Source organism: Scyliorhinus torazame, chromosome 4, assembly GCF_047496885.1.
Source record: "Scyliorhinus torazame isolate Kashiwa2021f chromosome 4, sScyTor2.1, whole genome shotgun sequence".
Taxonomy (NCBI): domain Eukaryota; kingdom Metazoa; phylum Chordata; class Chondrichthyes; order Carcharhiniformes; family Scyliorhinidae; genus Scyliorhinus; species Scyliorhinus torazame.
The window spans coordinates 313,658,620-313,682,422 of NC_092710.1; the positions used below are offsets into that span (position 1 = coordinate 313,658,620).

At 45.9% G+C, this 23,803-nt stretch overlaps 1 protein-coding gene across 8 annotated transcripts in view; it reads right to left on the minus strand.

Moving 5' to 3' along the window:
* anapc1 (anaphase promoting complex subunit 1) overlaps positions 1 to 23,803 on the minus strand; it is a 318,440-nt gene that overhangs the window by 235,412 nt on the left and 59,225 nt on the right. For 4 of the 8 annotated variants that reach the window (XM_072500086.1, XM_072500087.1, XM_072500085.1 and 1 more), the window contains exons 13-21: positions 19,074 to 19,139; positions 16,392 to 16,529; positions 16,107 to 16,169; positions 13,747 to 13,887; positions 12,302 to 12,362; positions 11,920 to 12,107; positions 10,872 to 10,946; positions 8,370 to 8,635; positions 4,012 to 4,103 (exon numbers count right to left, since the gene is read on the minus strand). In XM_072500086.1, coding sequence (XP_072356187.1) covers positions 4,012 to 4,103; positions 8,370 to 8,635; positions 10,872 to 10,946; positions 11,920 to 12,107; positions 12,302 to 12,362; positions 13,747 to 13,887; positions 16,107 to 16,169; positions 16,392 to 16,529; positions 19,074 to 19,139 — 1,090 coding nt within the window. The remainder of the gene's footprint in view (positions 1 to 4,011; positions 4,104 to 8,369; positions 8,636 to 10,871; positions 10,947 to 11,919; positions 12,108 to 12,301; positions 12,363 to 13,746; positions 13,888 to 16,106; positions 16,170 to 16,391; positions 16,530 to 19,073; positions 19,140 to 23,803) is intronic. The other 4 variants (XM_072500093.1, XM_072500089.1, XM_072500091.1 and 1 more) reach the window with 1 other exon arrangement.

Below are 23,803 nucleotides of genomic sequence, written 5' to 3' on the forward strand. Positions count from 1 at the left end.
TTTACCTCAGTCCCATTCCTTTCTGACCAACCTGCAGTCCTGCTTTTATAAGGTTCATATAGTCATAAGGCCCAGGAGGAGGCCCTTCGGCCCATTGACTTCATGCGGCTCGTCGTGGAGCCATTCCCCGTTTCTTACACTTTAAAATCGCTGATTTCACATTCATTCCCAAGCACATGACATGATCCATTACCCTTTCGTCAACACCACTGCTGAAGTTAGTTGACATGAGCACCCAAAAATGGAAGAGCACAATATTTTTCTCTCCTTGGACTAATATGAAATCAACACCCAAAAATAACAGATAAGACCAGAAGACACATTAGCAGAATTCGGCCACTTGGCCCATCGAGTCTGCTCCGCCATTCAATCATGGCTGATATTTTCTCATCCCCATTCTCCCACCTTCTCCCCATAACCCCTGATCTCCTTATTAATCAAGAACCTATCTATCTCTGTCTTAATGACACTCCGTGAATTACCCTCCACAGCCTTCTGCGGCAAAGAGTTCCACAGATTCACCATCCTCTGGCTGAAAAAATTCCTCCTCATCTGTGTTTTAAAGGATCATCCCTTTAATCGGAAATGGTGTCCTCTAGTTCTAGTTTTTCCTACAAGTGGAAACATCCTCTCCACGTCCACTCTATCCAGGCCTCGCAGCATCTTGTACGTTTCAAGAAAATCCCCTCTCATCCTTCTAAACTCCAACGAGTACAGACCCAGAGTCCTCAAACGTTCCTCATACGACAAGTTCTTCATTCCAGGGATCATTCTTGTGAACCTCCTCTGGACCCTTTCTAAGGCCAGCACATCCTTCCTGAGATATGGGGCCCAAAACTGCTCACAATACTCCAAATTAGGGTCTGACCAGAGCCTTTCCAGCCTCAGAAGTACATCCCTGGTCTTGTATTCTAGCCCTCTTGACATGAATGCTAACATTGCATTTGCCTTCTTAACTGCCGACTGAACCTGCACATTAACCTTAAGAGAATCGTGAACAAGGACTCCCAAGTCCCTTTGTGCTTCTGCTTTCCGAAGCATTTCCCCATTTAGAAAATAGTCTATTTCTCCTTCCAAAGTTCATAACCTCACACTTTTCCACATTGTATTTCATTTGCCACTTCATTGCCCACTCTCCTAGCTTGTCCAAGTCCTTCTGCAGCCCCCACGCTTCCTGAATACTTCCTGTCCCTGTACAGATCTTTGTATCATCTGCAAACTTAGCATTAGTGCCTTCAGTACCTTCTTCCAGATCATTAATGTATATTGTAAAAAGTTGTGGTCCCAGCACAGACCCCTGAGGCACACCACTAGTCACCGGCTGCCATCCTGAAAAAGACCCCTTTATCCCCACTCTTTGCCTTCTGCCAGTCAGCCAATCCTCTATCCATGCCAGGATCTTACCCTGAACACCATGAGCTCTTAACTTATTTAACAGTCTCCAATGTGGCACCTTGTCAAAGGTCTTCTGGAAATCTAAATAAATCACGTCCACTGGTGCTCCTTTGTCAAACTTGCTTGTTACCTCCTCAAAGAACTCTAACAGATTTGTCAGACATGTCTGCCTTTGACGAAGCCGTGCTGACTCACTCCTATTTTACCATGCACTTCCAAGTACTTCGCCATCTCATCTTTAATAACAGACTCTAAAATCTTACCAATGACCAAAGTCAGGCTAACCAGCCTGTAATTTCCCGTCTTCTGCCTCCCTCCCTTCTTAAACAGTGGTATTACATTAGCCACCTTCCAGTCCTCTGGGATCCTTCCTGCCTCCAATGATTCCTGAAAGATCATCACTAATGCCTCCACAATTTCCTCAGCTACCTCGTTTAGGACCTTGGGGTTAGTCCATCCGGTCCAGGTGACTTATCCACCTTCAGAGCTTTTAGTTTCCCCAGAACCTTCTCCTCAGTGATGGTCACTGCACTCACCTCTGCCCCCTGGTTCTCCGGAAGCTCTGGCATCCCACTGGTGTCTTCCACCGTGAAGACTGATGCAAAGTAACTATTCAGTTTGTCTGCCATTTCTTTGTTTCCTATTATTACTTCTCCAGCCACATTCCAGTGGTCCAATGTCTATTTTTGCCTCTCTCACCTTTTATACATTCAAAAAATCTCTTCCTATCTTCCTTTATATTACTAGCTAGCTTCCACGCGTACTTCATCTTCTCCCCCCCTTATTGCTTTTTTCGTTGTCCTCTGCTCGCTTTTAAAGGCTTCCCAATCCTCTGGTTTCCCCAAAAAAAGGTTAGGTGGGGTTACTGGGTTACGGGATAGGGTGGAGGTGTGGGATTAGGTAGGTGCTCTTTCCAAGGGCCGGTGCAGACTTGATGGGCCGAATGGCCTCCTTCTGTACTGTAAATTCTATGATAATCCTCGCCACTTTTTATGCTTTTTCCTTAGTTTTTATGCTGTCCTTGACATCCCTCGTCAGCCATGGATGCCTTGTCCTCCCCTTAGCATGTTTCCTCCTCCTTGGGATGAATTTCTGTTGTGCCTCCCTAATAACCCCCAAAAACTCCTGCCATTGCTGTTCCACTGTCTTCCCTGCTAGGCTCCTTCTCCAATCAACTCTGGCCAGCTCCTCCCTCATGTCTTTGCAGTTAACCTTATTTATTTGTAATACTGTTACATCTGATTGCAGCTTCTCCCTCTCAAACTGCAGGGTAAATTCTATCATATTGTGGTCACTGCCCCTGAGGTTCCTTCACCTTAAGTTCCCTAATCAAGTCTGCCTCATTACACATCACCAAATCCAGAATTGCCTGTTCCCTAGTAGGCTCTGTCACAAGCTGCTCCAAAAAAACATTTCTTAGACATTCCACAAATTCCATTTCTTGGGATCCACTACCAACCTGATTTTCCCAATCCACCTGCATATTGAAGTCCCCCAAGATTATTGTGATATTACCTTTTTTACATGCCTTTTCTATCTCCTGATTTATTTTCTGCCCCACATCCTGACTACTGCTAGGGGGCCTGTACATAACTCCCATCAGGGTATTTTTACCTTTGCGATTCCTCAACTCTACCCACAGAGGTTCTATGCCTTCTGATTCTATATCGCTCCTTGTTATCGATTTAACTTCAATCCTCACTAACAATGCAACCCTACCCCCTTTGCCCATCTTTTCGATTGGACATATATCCTTGGATATTTAGATCCCAGCCCTGATCCCCTTGCTGCCACGTCTCTGTGATGCCCACAACATCGTACCGGCCAATTTCAATGTGCGCAACAAGCTCATTTACCTTGTTCCGTATACTGCGCTCATTTAGGTACAACACCCTCAAACCTGCATTGGCCGCCTCCCTTTTCACACTCTCCTCAGTCACTATACCCTATACGGTGGCCCTTTTTGATTTTTGACTATGGCTTCTCTGCCTTACACTTTCCCCCTTACTGCTTTTTGTTTCTGGCCCCATTTTACTTCCCTCTGACTTCCTACATTGGATCCCATCCCCCTGCCACATTAGTTTAAACTCTCCCCAACAGCTCTAGCAAACACCCTCCCTAGGACATCGGTACCAGTCCTGCCCAGGTGCAGACCGTCCGGTTTGTACTGGTCCCACCTCCCCAGAACCAGTTCCAATGCCCCAGGAATTTGAATCCCTCCCTCTTGCACCATCTCTCAAGCCACGCATTCATCCTATCAATCCTGACATTCCTACTCTGACTAGCTCGTGGCACTGGTAGCAATCCTGAGATTACTACCTTTGAGGTCCTACTTTTTAGTTTAACTACTAACTCCCTGAATTCAGCTTGTAGGACGTAATCCTGTCTTTTACCTATATCATTGGTGCCTATGTGCACCACGACAGATGTATGTCACTATGCGATGCACAGCCTTGTTTAAATATTTTTGTGACAGATTTCAATGCCTCAACATGATAAGATCAGTTCATCCTCTACAGTGCCAGCCTGAAGAATCCTCTATAGTTGTACCATGAATTAAGTACCAAGACAAGAGATAACTGTCCACATTTCAGCCGGTATGAAAAGCAGTGTTACCTTGATCAATTTGACATGTTTGCTTCAAAGCCTTCATCAAGAAAGGGTAATCCCTCCAATAAGAATCCATGTACATGTCCAGCTTCAAATCCCTGTCAGATGAAACAACCAAATTATGGAAGAACTTTCAAGGAGTTATACCAAAGGATCTATTGAATAAAGTATTTGGTTAATAAATAGTCATTTGGTAGTACTGAACTTTAGCATCGCTGAAAAAAAAAAGAGACATGTCAAAGACAGTGGGGAGTCACACAATGTTTGGTAGTTAACTGTCAGTCACCATCAACTGGTGCATTCTCCATGACAATGCGTCTACCAATCAGTGCGACTTGCCAATCAGTCAGCACTCTCTTCTCTTACATTAGAAAGCTGTTGTTTCCCCTGACAGTGGTGTTCTTACAATTGTCCTGATGAGTTAAAGATGAAAAACTTTGTCAAAAATGTCTTTTTCAGCAATACTCAAGTTCTGTACTATGAAACGACAAACAATTTATATTTCATGAGAAGAGAGTGCTGGTTGGTTGGCAAGTGGGCTGATTTTTAGAGCGCTGCCATGGAGAATACACAGTTAATTGTCAAGCTCTGTTTAAATTCGAGCCAGGGTATTTTAAAATTCCCACGGCAATACTTTTCCCAGTCATCCTACCTGGTTTGAATTTAAACAAAGCTTGGCATTTAACTGGCAGTCATAATAATAATTAATTGTTTTTTGTCACAAGTAGGCTTCAACGAAGTTACTGTGAAAAGCCCCTAGTCGCCACATTCCGGCATCCTTACGAGAGGCCGGTACGGGAATTGAACCGTGCTGCTGCCTTGTTCTGCATTACAAGCCAGCTGTTTAGCCCGCTGTGTTAAACCAGCCCCTCACCAGTTAACTGGTGTAATCATGGCAACATCCCTACCAATCAAAGTCCACTTGCCAACCAATCAGCACCTTCTTCTCATGAAATATAAATTGTTGTTCCTTTACATTTGATAATCTTGCAAATGTCCTGATGAATGCATGACAAAAAGTTTCAATGTGCCCCTTTTATCAATGATTCATGGTTTATGCAAGTGTTTCTGAGGTTTGAACTCTCTATTCAAATAATGACGCAAATAACTGATTTTCACTGAGGCTGAGGTTACATGCATGACATAACTTAGTGACTGCGTGAAACATTGAGTTCTCATTCTGCATACACGTGGATGATCTCATCACTGTTGCACTCAACCTGGTACTGATCAGATAAAAAAGAGGGGTGAAATAACTGCAGGGGTGGCACAGTGGTTGGAATGCTGCCACACAGCACCAGGGACCCGGGTTCAATTCCAGCCTCGGGTGACTGTCTGTGTGGAATTTGCACGTTCTCCCAGTGTCTGCGTGGGTTTCCTCCGGGTGCTCCGGTTTCCTCCCATAGTCCAAAGAGTGCAGGTTAGGTGGACTGGCCATGCTAAATTGCCCCTTAGTGGCCAAAAGGTTAGGTGGGCTACTAGGTTACAGGTATAGGTAGGGTACCCTTTCCGAGGGTCGGGGCAGACTCGATGGGCCGAATGGCCTCCTTCTGCGCTGTAGAGGTTCTATGATTCTATAATGTTGGGTCAGCCGGGTTCAGTTTTGAGTACCCCCCTTTTTTGGTTATAAAATTGTGGCTTTGACCCCTGCTTCAGGGCTTGAGCTCAAAAGCTATTCCAACACTCCCAGTGCAGGACTGAGGGAGTGCTGCATAGTCGGGAGATACCATCGTTCGGATGAAATGCTAAACCAAGCTGCCACCATATCTGCCTGGTCAGGCAATGTTAAAGGTCCTTTAATACTGTTAGATCACCTCCACTTCATTAAAAAAAAAAGACTAGCCATTCATCTCATTTCTACTGTGCAAATCGCTACCGTCCCGGTCTGCACAACAGCAGTGACTGCACTTCACAACATCATTTGACCTCAAATGTTGTGAATCATTTCTCACAAGTATTTATTAGTCTTGAGGATCAGAATTCTGAGAGGGAAGGAGACAGCGGGGAAGATTGGAATTTCAGACTGGAACGCAGTTGTCTCTGACAGGCAATCTTACCACAACATCTTACATTGATATCCCATCTTTAATGCTTTAAAACGTCCCTTGGCGCTTGGCCGGAGCATATCGAACATAATTTGACATTGAGCCAGGCAGGGATATTAGGACAATTGACTACAAGCTTAGACAAGGGGGCAGGTTTTAAGCAGTGGCTTAAAGGTGAAAAAAGATAGATTGGCGACGAGGTTTAGGGAATGACCTCCAGGGCTTTGGCCCAAGGCAGCTGAAGGTGTGGCTACCAATGGGGCACCAAAGGAAATCAGTAATTCGCAAGGCCAGAACTGGAGTAGCGCAAGGAGCTGAAAGGTTGCACGGTTGGAGAAGGATACCGAGGTCAATAAGAGAGTGGAGAAAGTAACTCAGAAAAATGCTTTAATTTCAACTGGGAGAGTAGGTCAAGGGGCCACAGATTCAAGGCAATACTAGGACCGATATCGCAGAAGCTTTTCTTCACCAAAATAAAAAAACATGTTGGAATAAGACTCGCCAAAGACAGGTGGAGGCAATATGTCGAGACTAATTGAGGGAAAAATATCTAAAATAATTGGGGGAACAAAACGGGGTGATACAGTGTTGATACTTTCAGACAGGCTTTCCCAGACTACATCAAAGGAGCCAAATCTAGCCTGCGAAACTCCCCTGTGCGGCCCTTGGCACCAGTTTTCAAAATCCCCGACAATCAGGTGTGTTTCAAAGGAAGAGTATTCTTTAAGCTGCTCCTCCTATCAAGGGCCACTTCTCTCCTGCTTTTGCTTCTGATCGGCAGACTGGTGAGTAGTGAACGAGTGAGTGAAAAAATGTTTGATTGGAGGAGCAGCGAACACAACATACAACATGGGTGAATGGGCTGAGGGCTGCCAGGCCGAGGAAAATTAAGCAACGGTGAGGCTGGAGCCCAGGGAGTCAGGAACATCTGGCCAAGCCCTAGAACAGCGGCTTTGGGTGGAAATCCCGGAAGGGCGAGGCCTGGGTGAGAATCCCGGGAGGGCAAGGAGGGGTTGGCAGTGAGTGAGTGTATGTGCGGGTGCCGTGGAGAGAGAGAGAGAGAGAGAGAGAGGCAGACAGGGTGCGTGGGGATGGCAGAGAGTGAGTCAGTGGGTGGGAGCAGATGGATAGGTAGAAGAGATGCAGTGGGTGGGGGTGGGAGTGGGAGACCGCATGTGTGGGGGAAAGAGTTGAAGTCTGCCTTACGCCCAGTTTGAAGTTTCTCACTCAATCTTCGTGCTGCTCACCAACACACACACCCACATACACCAACCCTCTCACACACTGGCTATTTTTGTTACTTTTTTTTCCTATTTGTAAGGATATTGCTGCACTTTTTGCTCAACAATTATTTCTTTCCTTATAATCTCAAAATCTTGTTGTGAAATGGAGTTTGTTTGTGTGCCAAACTTCTCTTTCTGAGATTTCATTGGCGGCAGCCCCTTGAGTGAACAAATATGCAAATACCGCGCCCCCACGCAAAAAAGGTCTCGGGTAATTCGGAGTGGGTAAACTAAGATGGGTCAATAGGCCTTCCTCATCCTCAATGGTCTTGCTGTTTTAGAGTCATAGATGTTTACAGCTTGGAAACAGGCCCTTCGGCCCAGCTTGTCCATGTCTCCCAGCTTCTATCACTAAGTTAGTCCCACTTGCCCGCATTTGGCCCATATCCCTCTATACCCACCCTGCCCATGTAACTGTCTAACTGCTTTTTAAAGGAAAAGATTGTACCCGCCTCTACCACTGCCTCTGGCAGCCCGTTCCAGACACTCACCACCCTCTGAGTGAAGAAATTTCCCCTCTGGTCTCTTTTGTATCTCTCCCGTCTCACCGTAAACCTATGCCCTCTAGTTTTAGATCCTCTACATTTGGGAAAAGATGTTGACTATCTACCTTATCTATTCTCATTATTTTATAGACCTCTATAAGATCACCCCTGAGCCTCCTACGCTCCAGGGAAAAAGGTCCCAGCCTATCCAGCCTCTCAGACCATCAAGCCCTGGTAGCATCCTCGTAAATCTCCTCTGCACTCTTTCTAGTTGAACAATATCCTTCCTTGTACGATAAATCCAGGACTGAGATTAAGTTTTGGCGCAATTACAGTTCGGTCACTGGTGACGGGAGTGATCAGAGGTAATAAATTAAACACAATACATACACGCATACATGGGACACATATGGGAACACGTGTGAAGTGTATTAGCTCAAGTGCAATTTCGTCCAGCGCCAACCTGAAATTTACATTAAAAGGAAGTCTTGTGGTCTTCAACATACATCAGTCCTCCCAGGTTTCTTTGAAGGGGCCAGTTTTATATTTACCTTGCCAGCTGATACAGAAGAATGACAAGTGAACGTGCACCGTCCCTCATCAGATTATCCAGTTTCAGCTCCTCATAGATCAAGTGCAGCACAAAGAAAATGGCAGGAATGTGGCCGAAAAGCAGCGTTGTTGAGTCCAGGCCAAGGTTCGGAAATATCTCTTCTTTGGGATGCAACACCTCCAAAGGGTCTAAATGCAGAGCTTTGGCCAAAAGGTGAGATTCAAAATTGTGATGATAGTCACACGAAAGCAGGTATTCCCAGTCCTAAAAATAAAATATTTGAATTAAGTCCAGCACACATTATACGGCTCCGCAACTTCCCGAGACAAAAGTACGAATGATAAAAGTCTCTTTGTTCAAGAACTGCTGTTAGGGGTGCCACCATTGGTCATGCATGATCGCAAGCATGCAAGGTTTCTCAAGGCCCTTCCAATAGCAAATTTACCTTTCTGGCAGCCAATGTTGTTGCTCCTCCAATGTGATCAATGAATTTTCAATCTGAATTACACTCCAGCCAACATGCTTCATTGTTGTGTCAATATGTATCTTGTACATCAGGCTTAACCTATCACTTTCATTCAGTGCAAACATGTGGCTAGGGAGACTGGAACCACGGATGTTAAATGTACAAGGACATTTTTCTTATGCAAAGTAGGTGAGCCAACGTCCTGAGCCCTGCAATTGTGGAGCCGCATGGTCAGTAACTAGAGAAAATGTGAGGCTCACAGCATAGCTGTTTCACCAATGATCTTCCCTTCATTATAAGGTCGGAAGTGGGGATGCTCTCAGGTGATTGCACAATGTTCAACATTATCAACAACAGCTCAGATACTGAAGCAGTCCATGCCCATATGCAGTGAGGCCTGGACAATGTTCAGTGGCTGATAAAGTGGCAAGTAACATTTGTGCCACAAAAGTGCCGGGCAATGACCATCTCCAACAAGAGAAATTGAACCATCTCCCCATGACATTCAATGGCATTACCATCACGGAATCCCCCACTATCAACATGCTAGAGGTTACCATTGACCAGAAACTGAACTGGACCAGCCATATAAATACTGTGGCTGCAAGAGCAGGTCAGAGGGTCGGAATTCTGTGGAGAGTAACTGACTCCCCAAATCCTGTCCACCATCTACAAGGCATAAGTCAGTAGTATGATGGAATATTCTTCAATAGAAAGCATCCTACCTGGCTGCATCACAGCCTGGGATGGCAACTTCTCGGCCCAGGACCGCAAGAAACTTCAGAGTGTCGTGAACACAGCCCAGTCCATCACACAAACCTGCCTCCCATCCATTGACTCTGTCTACACCTCCCACTGCCTGTGGAAAGCGGGCAGCATAATCAAAGATCCCTCCCACCCGGCTTGCTCACTCTTCCAACTTCTTCCATCGGGCAGGAGATACACGCATAAACAGACTCAAAAACAGAAAAATATTTTGCACTGTACCTCGGAACACGTGACAATAAACAAAATCCAATTGGCTGGATAAGTGCAGCTCCAACAGCAGGACAAAGCAGCCTACTTGATTGCCACCCTGCCCACCACCTTCAAAATGTGCTTCCTCCATCACCAACATAGTGTCTGCCATCTTCAAAATGCACTTCAAGAACTCACCAAGGCTCCTTTGACAATAGTTTTCAAACTTGCAACCTCTACAATCTGGAAGGATAAGGGTATCAGATGTATGGGGGAACACCACCACCTTCAAGCCACTCACCACCCTGACTACATCATCGTTCCTTCACTGTTGCTGGGTCGAACTCCCTTCCTATCAACACTGTGGGTGCCCCTACAACACAGCCGTTCAAAAACTCAGTACACCATCACCTTCTCAAGGGCAATGAGGGATGTCGATTAAATGCTGGCCCAGCCAGCAAAGCCACAACGATCAATAAAAAAACAATACCGCACAAAGACGCATTAATGCAGAAAAAGCACCATTCACAAAAAAGTAACAAAAGGAACTTACAACAACAATATGATACCAAGAGTGAGCAACATTTGAAATGGGTCTCCAATTGAGTGGTTACACAAAAGCATTTGAAATCATACAAGATAGAGTTGGATACAGATATTCCTCGGTGAATTAACTAAAATGGGTTTCCCCATCTATATTTACTTAAGTGCCTTTCTCTGTTTTTGGAACACTGACAAGGCAATTTCTATTGTCCATTTCCGACTTTCATTCAAGTTAAATCACTGAGTGAGCCTGGAGCAACAAATAGGTCAGATTGTGTAGAAGTGTACTTTCCTGAAGGATATTAATTGGCCATTTGGGTGTTTGCAATAATCCAGTGTTTAGACCACAAATGACCAGACTGATTGTCCAGAGGCACAATTTGAATTTAAGATCTTTGGGCTGCGAGTCCAGTGTGATACCACCAGGATGCTCCACGCTTCAAGTGCAGACCTTTCAGATGCAATGGGACTATCGCTTCCCAGCAAAACAATACATTATACATTGTTTCCTGTTGAAAGGTTTAATTTCCTTACCTCATCCGAGCCAATTTCCGAAGGTCTGGCTTTTTTTGCAGCAATTACAGGGGACAGTGAACCTTCTAAATCAAGCTGTGTGAGTTAAAAGACATTTTATTAGTTGTGTTTATAAAAAATAAAATGACAGCACCACAACAGCGTTACATTAATTTTCGATGGTCACTACACCCCAAAATTAGCATTTTGAGCTATTTTCATAATTATATGGGGCTGGGGGGGGATTGGTCTTTACTGCAAGTGGATTGGAGCATAAAGTCTTGGTATAATTGTCTATGGCTTTGGTGTGATCACACTTAGAATACTGTGTGCAGTTTGGGTCTCCATATTTAAGGTAGGTTATTGGAGGCGGTACAGTGAAGCTTCATTAAGTTGGTGTCTAGGATGAGAGGGTTCTCCTATGATGTGGAGCTGAATAAATTGGGTCTCTCTTCTCTGGAGTTTAGAAGAATGAGAGGCGATTATGATTATGAGCCTGTCCTGATAGACCCATTGTGTCAGCCTAGTCCTGCCCCACAGAACTCATTTCTTCCTATATTGACTCCATCCTTTTAGACAAATTCAAAGATGCCAAACAATGCTTGGAATGCGACCATTAGCAGGTGATTAAATCTTTACATATCCAGAGATGGGGTAACCCCAGGTTAAAGAGGTGTGAATTGTACCAAGCCAGGACAGTTGGTAGGATTTTGCAGGCCAGATGGTGGGGGATGAATGTAATGCGACATGAATCCCAGGTCCCGGTTGAGGCCGCACTCATGTGTGCGGAACTTGGCTATAAGTTTCTGCTCGGCGATTCTGCGTTGTCGCGCGTCCTGAAGGCCGCCTTGGAGAACGCTTACCCGGAGATTTTGTCTATATTTTGAATTCAAAATATTTGTTATCGGTTATGTGCTTGCTGGAGATTGACAACCTGCTACATTTCATAAACGTTATCTTAAAAAAAAAACACTGTAATAATATCCAGTGTTAAACGGGAGTGCTTTTCATTCTTTGTCTCCGACACCCCCAAAAGCGAACACGGTTTACATTTCTAAAGCATACTTACATTTCGTGTCCACATGAGCCTGTCTGTGCTGTAGCCCATCATGTTCATAAGACAGATCACAAACATGTTCCACTCTGAATGATAATTGGGCCCTCCAGGTGCATTGTATGCATTGTACCACTTGATCAAAACTTGCACCGCTACCTCTTTCGGGAGGATATATCTTATTGCTTGCAAGCATTTTTTTACTATTGGAAGGCAAACAAAAAATGTTTCTTATTGATAAATCTTCTTCCACAACACTCAATGAAATATTTCGCACCAACTGCACAATGCTACTTATTTCATAAATCTAATTACAGGTTTGCGATTTTCATATGTAATTAAGCGTGCTTAAATACACAGTTCTTACAGAAAAATATTAAGATTCATTTGCCCTTACCCAACTGAGAGTTTGTTATTTCGGGTGTGGTGATCCTAATTAAATTCCCATTACTCATTTCCTGAAGAGAAAAATCACAAAATACTCAAGATTGGGAGAGGAACCATTGTATGAAGACACACACAAGACAGACTGTATTTAAAACAAACAGAAGTTTAAGCTGGCCTTCATGCAGTGCCTGAGCTGTGTCTGGCTCTGTCTCTTCTCGGAGTTAGACGGTTGTGGGCTCAGGTTTCACCCCAAGGATCTGAGCACAAAGTCTTGGCTGGCAGTGCAACACTGATGGAATGCCGCACTGTCAGCTGCCCTCTTTCAGCAGTGATAACTCCAGATCCGTTTAGTTCCCTCCAGGGCACCTTTGAAAGTATTGGAGCTTCCCCCCACCCCCCCACTGTTCTGACCACTATTTATCTCTCAGGGGGCAGGGTGTGGGGATGGTGGATGGGATATCCGTGGGGATGGAGGGGGTAACCAGAGGGGGGGATAAGGTAGGCAGGGGTCAGGGGGAGGTGGGGGGCTGGAGAGGGTAGCAGAGTAGGTGTAATCGGAGATTAGTGAGGGTAGGTGGGGCAGTAGGGCGATGGGAGGGGCAGTTGGGGGGTTGGACGAGGTAGTGAGGAGGTGGACGGGGCAGTCGGGGGGTCCAGTGGGGAGGAGGGAGCTGGAAGTGTCAGCACTTCAGTTACTCAGGAGTCACAACTGGTTTTAATTCTTCTAACTTTTCTCGGGTACCTATCCTGCAAAGTGAGTCGGAACCATCCAAAATCGGCAACTTTAAATCCGAGTTTCAGAGGCTTCCAAACACAGGCTAATTGCCAAAGGAAGTTGAAGCTTCACAGGCAATTCCTCTGCTGTCAGTGTGTGGACTCTTTTGAGGGAGCCCACAGCACCTCACCTGGGGTAGCTCTGGGATACGACTATCATGGGAACGGCAGATCTGGGCTATAGTTTACCTCGTCATTCGCCTCACTGCAGATTACGGAACCTTGCAGCATGCAAATTGGCTGCTGCGTTTCCTAAGGTACAACACAGACTACACTTCAAAAGAAAAGTTGTCATTGGTTGCATCCTGAGGTCATGAAACACATTGCATAAATGTAAAATTTCCTTTATTTCCACATTAGGTGGACTTTATAAAAGCAAATAAAAATATTCAAACCAGTTTGAGTTAAATGTATGGTCTCTGTGCAAATATGAGTTACTCTTACCCTTCCAGTTAGTGCGTATTACATTGCAGAAGGACAACACAAGTTCCGTAATGAACTAACACCCAACAGGCAGGGCAGTAGGATCCAGATTACTACACATTCTATCTCCTGTTGGAGGGGTCCAATACCCTGATTGTTAGAAGTAAATTCTCAGCACCGCTGAGCTGCTTTCCCAGCCATTGATGGAAACCCAGAATGCCGATGTTTACACTGGCCAGGTCCACAACGCTAACATACCAGTGTGACTCTGTTTTGGACAGGATCACGCAGGGAGTGGATGTATGTTCCAATCTGGTGGAAAGTGCAGTCATCCATGTACAACGAGTCATGAATCTTTGTGGAATCGTTGAGCTCCGGGACTGGGGAAGGCCACACAGCCTATGGATTGAGAGAAAAAAAACTCCAATGAATAATCATTTCCTCACAAAACTCTGCCATTGGCCATTTTGTCTTAAACATGACTTTCAAAATATCGAGTGTCCTCCATAGAAAAGTATTTTGCGATCAAGTAGTGCAGACAACACTCACAAACAGTAATACCACAAAGCCTGACTTCAAGAAAAAAGGCAGAGCTACCAGTTAAAACAGCAAATATTTTGCGTTAACCATCTGAGACATCTGTGCTCCTCTAATTCTGGCCTCTTATGCACTCACAATTATAATTGCTCCACCACCGACAGCCATGCCATCAGTTACTTCGGCCCCAAGCTCTGGAACTCCCTCCTTAGGCCTTTCAACCTCGCTTTCCTCATTAAATCTACCTCTTTGACCAAGTGTTTGGTCATCTGTCCTATTATTGCCTTAAGTAGGACTGAGATGAGGGGAAATTTCTTCATCCAAAGAGTGGCGAGCCTGTGGAATTCATTAGCGCAGAAAGTAGTGGAGGCCAAAACATTTGTGTATTTTCAGAATGCAACTAGATATAGCATTTGGGGCAAAGGGGATCAGGCTATAGGGTTGGATGATCACGCATAAGCATAATGAACGGCGGTGCAGGCTCGAAGAGCCGAATGGCCTCCTCATAATCCTATTTTCTATGTTTAAGTAGCTCGGTGTCATGCTTTGTTTTATAAGGCTCCCGAGACGTTTCATTATGCTGAAGGCACTATCTAGGTATAAGTTGCTATTAAACTACCGCGGTGTCAAAAGCTTCTTTATAGACACCTACTCACTACTCTGCAAAGCATTCTCAAGAGTCACCAATACTAAAGAGTTGGTATAACTGGAAAATGATGCCAGCGATCTAACCCATGCTGAAGCAAACTGAAACACAGGGGGCGGGATTCTCCGTTGCCCGCCGATGATGTCGCAATCGGCGATTGGGCAGAGAATCCCTTCCAACGCACAAATCGGGTTTGACACCGGTTTTCTAGTCCCCTCCGAAATGGTTGGAACGGCGTTAGCGCTTCACCAGAAGGCCCTTCCCCGATGGGCTGAGTTCCCGACTGCACGGTTGACGTGTGGTCTGAGCGGCCTGGAACCCGGCGTGGCGGCTGCGGTAACCCGGCGTGGCGGCTGCGGTAACCCGGCGTGGCGGCTGCGGTCTGTGCCCAGCGCCGCCACAGTCGGCCGGAAGCCGTGCTGCTGGTCGGGGCAGGGGCCTTCCGTGAGGGCTGCGGGGACTGGCTGGCGTGAAACCCGGCGTGGCGGCTGCGGTCGGTCGGTTTCCGTGAGGGCTGCGGGGACTGGCTAAACGTTGTCCTGTGGGGCAGTATTTGGCAGTTCGGGTCTGCCATGTTGTACAGCGCGACTGCTACAGGTCGGCGCCGTGCGCATGCGCGGCCACGGACCCGGCCGCTCTCTGGCTGTTTTTGGCGCGGGAGCCTGGAGTTTTACCCGACATGGCTGCTAGCACCTCACCGGTCCCAGAGGTGGTGAGGGTTCGGTGCCGATTTGCCAGCCCAGGGTATTTCTGACAAGGTGAGAGGCTGGGAAGTGCTGAGCTTCAAAGGAACCTGGGTGCCCTTGTTTTCGAGTCACTGAAAGGGAATCTGCAGGTACAGTACACAATTAAGAGGCATGTGCTATGTTGGCCTTTATTACAAGAGAATTTGAGTATAGGAGTAAAATTGTCTCACTGCAATTAGATGGAACCTTGGTGAGACCACACTGCGAGTAGTGTGTGTAGTTTTGGTCTCATTACCCAAGGAAAGATACACTTGCCATGGAGGGAGTGCAATAAAGGTTCACCAAACAAATTCCTGGATGGAGGAATTGACCCATGAGAAAAGATTAAATAGCCTTTATTCCCTGGAGTTTAGAAGAATGAGAGGTGATCTCATTCAAACACACACAGTGGTTAGCACTGTTGCTTCACAGCTCCAGGGTCCCAGGTTTGATTCCCGGCTTGGATTCTGTGTGGTGTCTGCACGTTCTTCCGGTGTCTACATGGAATTCCTCCGGGTGCTCCGGTTTCTTCCCACAAGTCCCGAAAGACATGCTTGTTAGGTGAATTGGATATTCTGAATTCTCCCTCTGTGTACCCGAACAGGCGCCGGAGTGTGGCAACGAGGGAATTTTCACACTAACTTCATTGCAGTGTTAATGCAAGCCTACTGGTGACAATAATAAAGATTATGATGTGAGCGAAAGCTTACCGGAGCAGCACTGTCTGTTTCGATACTCACACCAGTGGATAGAGTTGACCGAAAAATGAATGCCTATTTGTAAGGAGGAGGCTGGGAATTAGACCGGTGAGAGAATAGAAGAAAACATGACAAGACTGTGGGCTATTGCTACACGATAGGCTGATGCATAATCCAAAATTCAACGATTAACATTAGTCATTTTATAGAATAGACAGAGTGCATCCCGAGGTTGTCCACTTTCGGAGAAGAGCAACATTGCATTATGTCAGATGAACAACTTGTCAAAACACTTACCTCATCCAGTGTACCAGGGTGTCTGCTTGAAGGTCTAGCTGGGGTGCTGATACTGCCCAGTGGAGTGCTGGGCCGTGGTAGTGTATTGGACATCGATAGTGAGGGAGTTGGAAGTCCAGCAATAAACACTTTTCCTACCTTCAAAAAGAAACAGAATTTACACGTTTCAAATGCGCATGTTAATTTACAAAGACATAAATAACAGAGGCATTTTGGGAATGTGCTGACTATAATTGTAGTGTTTTTCTGAGGAACAGTGTATGCCGAGGATGAAAGCAAAATACTGCAAATGCTGAAGGTCTGAAATAAAAAGAGAAAATGCTGGGAAAGCTCAGGTCTGGCAGTTTTTGTGGAGAGAAAAACTCTTGAAGAGGCATACGGACTCAGAATGTTAACTCTGTCTCTCTCGATGGTGCCAGACATGCTGAGATTTTCAAGCATTTTCTGTTTTATGTCTAGGATGTATAGGCCTACAGGTAAAGGAACAGCCCTGATATTTTTGTAAAGAAGGAGCAATTTTAGGTCAGTGACACTGACAAAGTTGGAATCCTCGTGTTTTTTAAATTATTATTCTTTCACAGAATGAATGTTGAATTAGTTAGCATCACTGGCTAACCAGTTTATTGCCCACCCCTAATTGCCCTTTGGAAGGTGTTGGTGAGCTACCTAATTGAGCCACTGCGGTGTAGGTACATCCACAGTGCTACTAGGGAGGGAAGTTCTGGATTTTGACCCAGTGACAGCGAAGGAAAGGCTATAAGGTTCCAAGTCAGGATAGCGGTGGCTTGGAGAGGAATATTTAAGTGGTGGTGTTCCCATGCATCTGCTGTCCTCATCTTTCCAGTGGTAGAGGTCACACGTTTGGGTAGTGCTGTTAAAGGGCTCTTGATGAGTTGCTGCAGTGCTTCTTATAGATGGTGTACACTGCTGCTACTGCTCGTCAGTGGCGGAGGGAGTAGAAGTTTGAAGTTGGGCTGCCAATCAAGCGGGCTGCTTTGTCCGGGATGGTGTTAACGTCTTGAGCTATGTTGGAGCTGTGCTCATCCAGTCAAGTGGAGAGAATTCCATCACACTCCAGACTTGTGCCTTGTAGATGGTGGACAGGGCTTTGGGGAGTCAGCAAGCGAGTTGCTCATTGTAGAATGCCCAGCCTCTGACCTGCTCTTGTAGCCACAGTATTTATATGGCTGGTCCAGTTCAGTTTCTGGTCAATGTTGATAGTGGGGTATTCAGCAGTGGTAATGAAATGAATGAAATGAAAATCGCTTATTGTCACAAGTAGGCTTCAAATGAAGTTACTGTGAAAGGCCCCTAGTCGCCACATTCCGGCCCCTGTTCGGGGAGGCTGGTACGGGAATTGAACCGTGCTGCTGGCCTTGTTCTGCATTACAAGGTCTGCTTTCAAAGCCAGCGATTTAGCCGTGTGCTAAACCAGCCCTTAAATGTCACGGGGAGATGGCTAGATTCTCTTCAGTGTCAGGTTGCTGAGAATATTTTGGACCATTACACTGGTTCCAGTGACTCTGGAAGATCCGGTTAAGCAGCAATTGAGGGTTGGGGAGGGGCTAGCAAAATATTTTTCAGCAAAGGGCGGGTGTCTTCTTCCTGCCGGTTCAGAGAACCAGGGTCAAATCAATCAATCAATTGGTTGCATTGCAAGGATGCATTTTTATATTTTACCCCAACCTCCATTGGAGCTGCAACTCTTGCTTTAAATTGCTACCCAGTGACACCTGATGGCATCTGCATGCATAACACAAAATGAGGACACAGGACCAGACTCAGCTGTGACACAGCTGGCCAACACTGACTGTCACGCATAATGCCCATTCAAGTGTTTCCCTTAATTGGAAATAATGAATTGGGTACTCTAAATTTATTTTTTTTTTTAAAGAAAAAAAAATTATCCTGCAACCTATATCACAAGATAAAAAGAGATCATCTGGTCTTTATTGTTTTGCTGTTTGGAGGAGATGACTGTGCACAGTTTGGCTGCAGTGTTTTCCTACATTGCAACAGTGACTGCAGCTCAAAGAACCTCACTGGCTGTAAAGCACTTTGGAACTGAGGTTGTGAAAACTCGGCCCCTCGAGCCTGCTGCGCCATTCAATAAGATTGTGGTTATTCTGATTGCAACCTCAACCCCATACTCCTGCCTACCCCCGATAAACCTGTCACCAACCGCCCCTGCCCACACCCGTGTCAATAAAGAATATGTCCATCTCTGCCCGAAAAGTATTCGAAGACTCTGCTTTTACTGCCTCTTGAGGAGTTACAAAGACTCACGACTGTCAGAAAAAATTTATGCCTCATCGCTGCCTTAAATGAACGACCCCTTATTTTTACGATAGTGACCCCGTGGTTCTAGATTCTCCTACACCAGGAAACATCTTCTCCGCATCCACCACTCAGGGTCTTGTTTCAATCAAATCACCTCTTACTCTTTTAAACTCCAGCAGAGAAACATTTCCTTATAAGACTACCTGCTCATTCCTGGTATTAGTCTCGGAAACCTTCTCTGAATTGCTTCTAATGTATTTACATCTTGCATAAATCCCGAGACTTTATTTCTTCTTAACGCTATCCACCCAAAATCTGTGCAACTTCTACTTTGAAAGTAAATGGTTTTAAACTTTACAGGAAGCAATGGAGCCTGGCAATTCATTGCAAATATTAACTTACCCGAATAATGCCAGTGTACAGCACCAGATTGCCATTACTCTCCAGGACCACCATTGTGTTGACACTCTGTTCAGAAAGACAAGACAAGGGAAGAATAAAGGTAGCCTGAATTCGCAAAATTAATGCCAATATTTCATACTTCTGGCAGCCGAACTAATTTGTAAAAGGGGCGTTACGATTACATGCACAATTCATAATGGATATGGATGGGGAAGAATTACATAGAACATTACATTTGGGGCAGCACAGTGGTTAGCACTGCTGCATCACAATGCCAGGGACTTGGGTTCAATTCCGGCTTCGTGTGACTGTCTATGTATAGTTTGCACGTTCTCCCAGTGTCTGCGTGGATTTCCCTCGGGTGCTCCGGTTTCCTCCCACAGTCCAAAGAGGTGCAGGTTAGGTGGATTGGCCATGATCAATTGCCCCCGAGTGTGTAAAGGTTAGGTGGGGTTACAGCGATGGGGGCAAGGATTGGATCTGTGTGGGGTGGTCTTTCAAATGGTCGGTGCAGAATCGATTGGCCGAATGGCCTCCTTCTGCCAAGTAGGGTTTCTATCATTCGATGAAAAAAAAGAGGCTGCTGAAGGAAAATGTCCTTCTATCTGGAGGTCGACTGCTTGCAATAAGGATAAAGAAAACCTGAATATCTATCTCTTATCCACCATTGGAGTAGGCATTTGGGAACTAATCCTTCTGTCCCTATCTCAGCACTGATTACGTCCAGGGAATGGGGTTGAATCTCCAGGCCGGAATGGTAGGAGTGCATGAACAGTGATTTTACATGAAGATTATGAATGCAGTATAGCCTTTAGGATAAGCGTACGGGGGGCTAATTTGATGACACCATCACTGGATCGTGGGAATCTTTTCTAATTGCAAAAAACATTACATGTGAGAAGGGCAGCACACTATAATATATAGACAGATATAGTCAGGCAAACAAATTAGTTGCTGTATGTTTCCAGGCATTAATACATCAAACGGTGCTATGAACAACAATATCAATTCATTTTGGTCAAAAAAACAATGAGATGTGTTGTGCCCTCAACCACATCCAATCAATTGGTTTTAATATTTATCGTGTTTGTTGTTTTAGTTGCTTATTTCATTTTTAGCCATTGCTTCTCAATGTCAAATGCCAGTGTATAAAACAAATTGTTTTTCGCTTTAACAGAAACAAATCTTCCCACGGAATTGGAGACTTAGCACTGATCCAATCAAAGGTGACAGCATGATTTACTGGCAAGTCAATCGTTGTCGCTCATTTATGCTCAGAAGCCAATACTGGCAAGGTCTCTCGGGGTTTTAACTGCAAGTTGTCCACCGTTGCATTTTACTGCATAATAACAAAGCAATTCCACAGGAGTCTGGTTTTTAATTCAGGCGACACGGTATCAGAAGGTATTGGTATACCAACAACTTGTGACTCGCGCGATGATCCGTAAGTGGGTGATGGAGGGAGAGGGGGCGGCATGGAAGAGGTTGGAGATGGCGTCCTGCAAAGGAACGAGCCTGGGGGCGCTGGTGACGGCACCGCTGCCGCTCTCGCCGACAAGGTACACCACGGGTCCGGTGGTGGCGGCAACGCTAAAGATCTGGGGCCAGTGGAGACTACACAGGGGTGCAATGGGAGCCTCGGTGTGGTCCCCGATCAGGGGGAACCATCGGTTCGTCCCAGGGAGGATGGACGGGGGATTTCAGAGCTGGTATCGGGTGAGGATTAGAAGAATGGGGGACCTGTTCATTGATGGGACGTTTGCGAGCTTAGGGGCACTAGAGGAGAAATTTGAGATACCCCCAGGAAATGCTTTCAGGTACATGCAAGTGAGGGCGTTTGTGAGGCGACAGGTGAGGGAATTCCCGTTGCTCCCAGCACAGGAGATTCAAGATAGGGTGATTTCGGGCGTATGGGTCGGAGAGGGCAAGGTGTCGGCGATATACCAGGAGATGAAAGAGGGGGAGGCTTTGGTAGAGGAGCTGAAGGGTAAATGGGAGGAGCTCGGGGAGGAGATTGAGGAGGGGCTATGGGCAGATGCCCCAAGTAGGGTTAATTCCTCTTCTTCGTGTGCCAGGCTTAGCCTGATACAATTTAAGGTGGTTCATAGAGCGCACATGACAGTGGCGAGGTTGAGTAGGTTTTTTGGGGTAGAGGACAGATGCGGGAGGTGCTCAGGAAGTCCGGCAAACCATGTCCATATTTTTTGGTCATGCCCGGCACTGGAGGGGTTCTGGAGGGGAGTGGCGGGAACAGTATCTAAGGTGGTGAAAGTTCGGGTCAAGCCAAGCTGGGGGCTAGCACTATTTAGAGTAGTGGACGAGCCGGGAGTGCAGGAGGCGAAAGAGGCCAGCATTCTGGCCTTTGCATCCCTAGTAGCCCGGCGAAGGATCTTGTTAATGTGGAAAGAGGCGAAGCCCCCCCAGCGTGGAGGCCTGGATAAATGATATGGCTGGGTTTATCAAATTGGAGCACATAATGTTTGCCTTGAGGGTCTGCGCAGGGGTTCCACAGGCGGTGGCAACCATTCCTAGACTATCTCGCCGAGCGTTAGACGAAGGTCGGTCAGCAGCAGCAGCAACCCCGGGGGGGGGGGGGGGGGGGGGGGCTTATTTGGGGGGTATTTGAGCAAGAAAATACATGAAGGATCTGGAAAACTGACATGTACGGGAGGAATCCAATGTACAAAGCTCTGTATCATATTGACTTGCTAGGTTCATGTCATGCTATGTGCGCTTTCTTTCTTTTTGTTAGGGGGGGGGTGGGGGGGGTTGTTTGTAAGGGTGAAAAACTGTGTTAAAATTCTTAATAAATATATTTTTAAAAAATTTTAAAAAACAACTTGTGACTCGCAGCAGTCAAGGATTGTTTCATTCTCTGAGCTGGCATTCACAGTGGTCAAGCACTGGGAGCTGTCCACGTTTCCCCACATTGTGAAGGCGGGCAGGGAATGAGGCAGAAGACCTTCATTTCACAGTGCGCTTGCACAACTGGGTGAGATTTATCATCCAAAGAAAACTCATTGCATTGGTTGTAAAATTGGGGGGGGGGGGGGAGAAGGGGGGGGGGAACACAAAAAAAGATATCCGCAAAACTAACTACAGAATACTTTGATTTTCAAGGTGGCAAGGTGGCACAGTGGTTAGCACTGCTGCCTCATGGCGCCGAGGACCCGGGTCTGATCCCGGCCCCAGGTCACTGTCCGTGGGGATTTTGCACATTCTCCCCGTGTCTGCGTGGATCTCACCCCCACGACCTAAAGATGTGCAGGTCGGTGGATTGGCCGCACTAAATTGCCCCTTCATTGGAAAGAAAAAGAATTGGGCACTTGAAATTTATTTTTAAAAATAGAATACTTTGATTTTCTGGGTGTGTATTTTCACTGAAAGTAAATGTGTATTTGTGACTAAATCCACCAGTTGAGGGGCAACGCAGTGGTTAGCACTGCTGCCTCACAGTGCCGAGGACCTAGGTTCGATCCCGGCTCTGGATCACTGTCCGTGTGGCGTTTGCGTGGGTTTCGCCCCCACAACCCAAAGATGGGCAGGGTAGTTGAATTGGCCACGCTAAATTGACTCTTAATTGGAAAAAATTAATTGGGCACTCTATACTAAAAAAACCAAATCCAACAGTTGAGCCCGTCTCTAGCCACACGGTTATCAGTCGGATGCAGGCACAAGTGTGAGCCTGACTTTCAATCTCATTAAAACTTAACAGATTCTACAACAGAAAATAAAAATGATCGTAAAGCACAAACTGAGATGCCAATAAGCTGTGCACAGAAACAGGGTCAATCTACAGAAGCACAGCTAAACAAATCCAAATGTTAAATAGAACTATCTGATTATGCAGACATAACTGCCACGTATGATAACGAGGCGGCGTTAATAAAACTTAGCAATAAATATATCATTTTGCCATGTATATATCTTGCTCTGCACGATTTCTCGTTTTTTTTTTGTTACGGGGGGGGGGGGGGGTTATTGTTTGTAAGGGAGAAAAATTGTGTTAAAAAACTAATAAATATATATATTTTTTAAAAACTTAGCAAAAGAATCACATTGTTCAAAAGTAACATTCTCCACAAGGGCCAAGCAGAGACAGGCTGCCTCCTTGGCCCAATGTATCTTCACGCCACATGGTATTTATGCCATGAGAGTCAGTGTGGTCTTAATTCCTCTCAGTGGAACTATTTTAAATCATAAAAATTAAACTGCCCTACGCTGGTCAACTGAATAGTCTCTGACCTGTGAACAGTCCTGCAGGGTAAATGGGAGTGGACAGTGGACACAGGCAGCATGGTGACACAGTAGTTAGCAGTGCTGCCTCACAGCGCCAGGGATCCGGGTTCAATTCAGCCTTGGGTGACTGTGTGGAATTTGCACTTCCTTCCCGTCTCTGCATGGGTTCCCTCCGGGTGCTCCGGTTTCCTCCCACAGTCCAAAGATGTGCAGGTTAGGTGGATTGGCCATGATCAATTGCCCTTAGTGACCAAAAAAGATGTGTAGGTTAGATTAAGGGGTTATTGGGATAGGGCGGGGAAGTGAGCTTGAGTGGAACATTCTTTCAGAGGGTCGGGGCAGACTCAATGGGCCGAATAGCCTCCTTCTGCACTGTAGGGATTCTATAATTCCAGGGGTAGACAGAGTGACCAAACGGCTTCTTGAATATCCTGGAATAGCCGGCTCACTTAGGAGTGGTGTAAGCAGCTTTTAAAACATAATCATAGGAA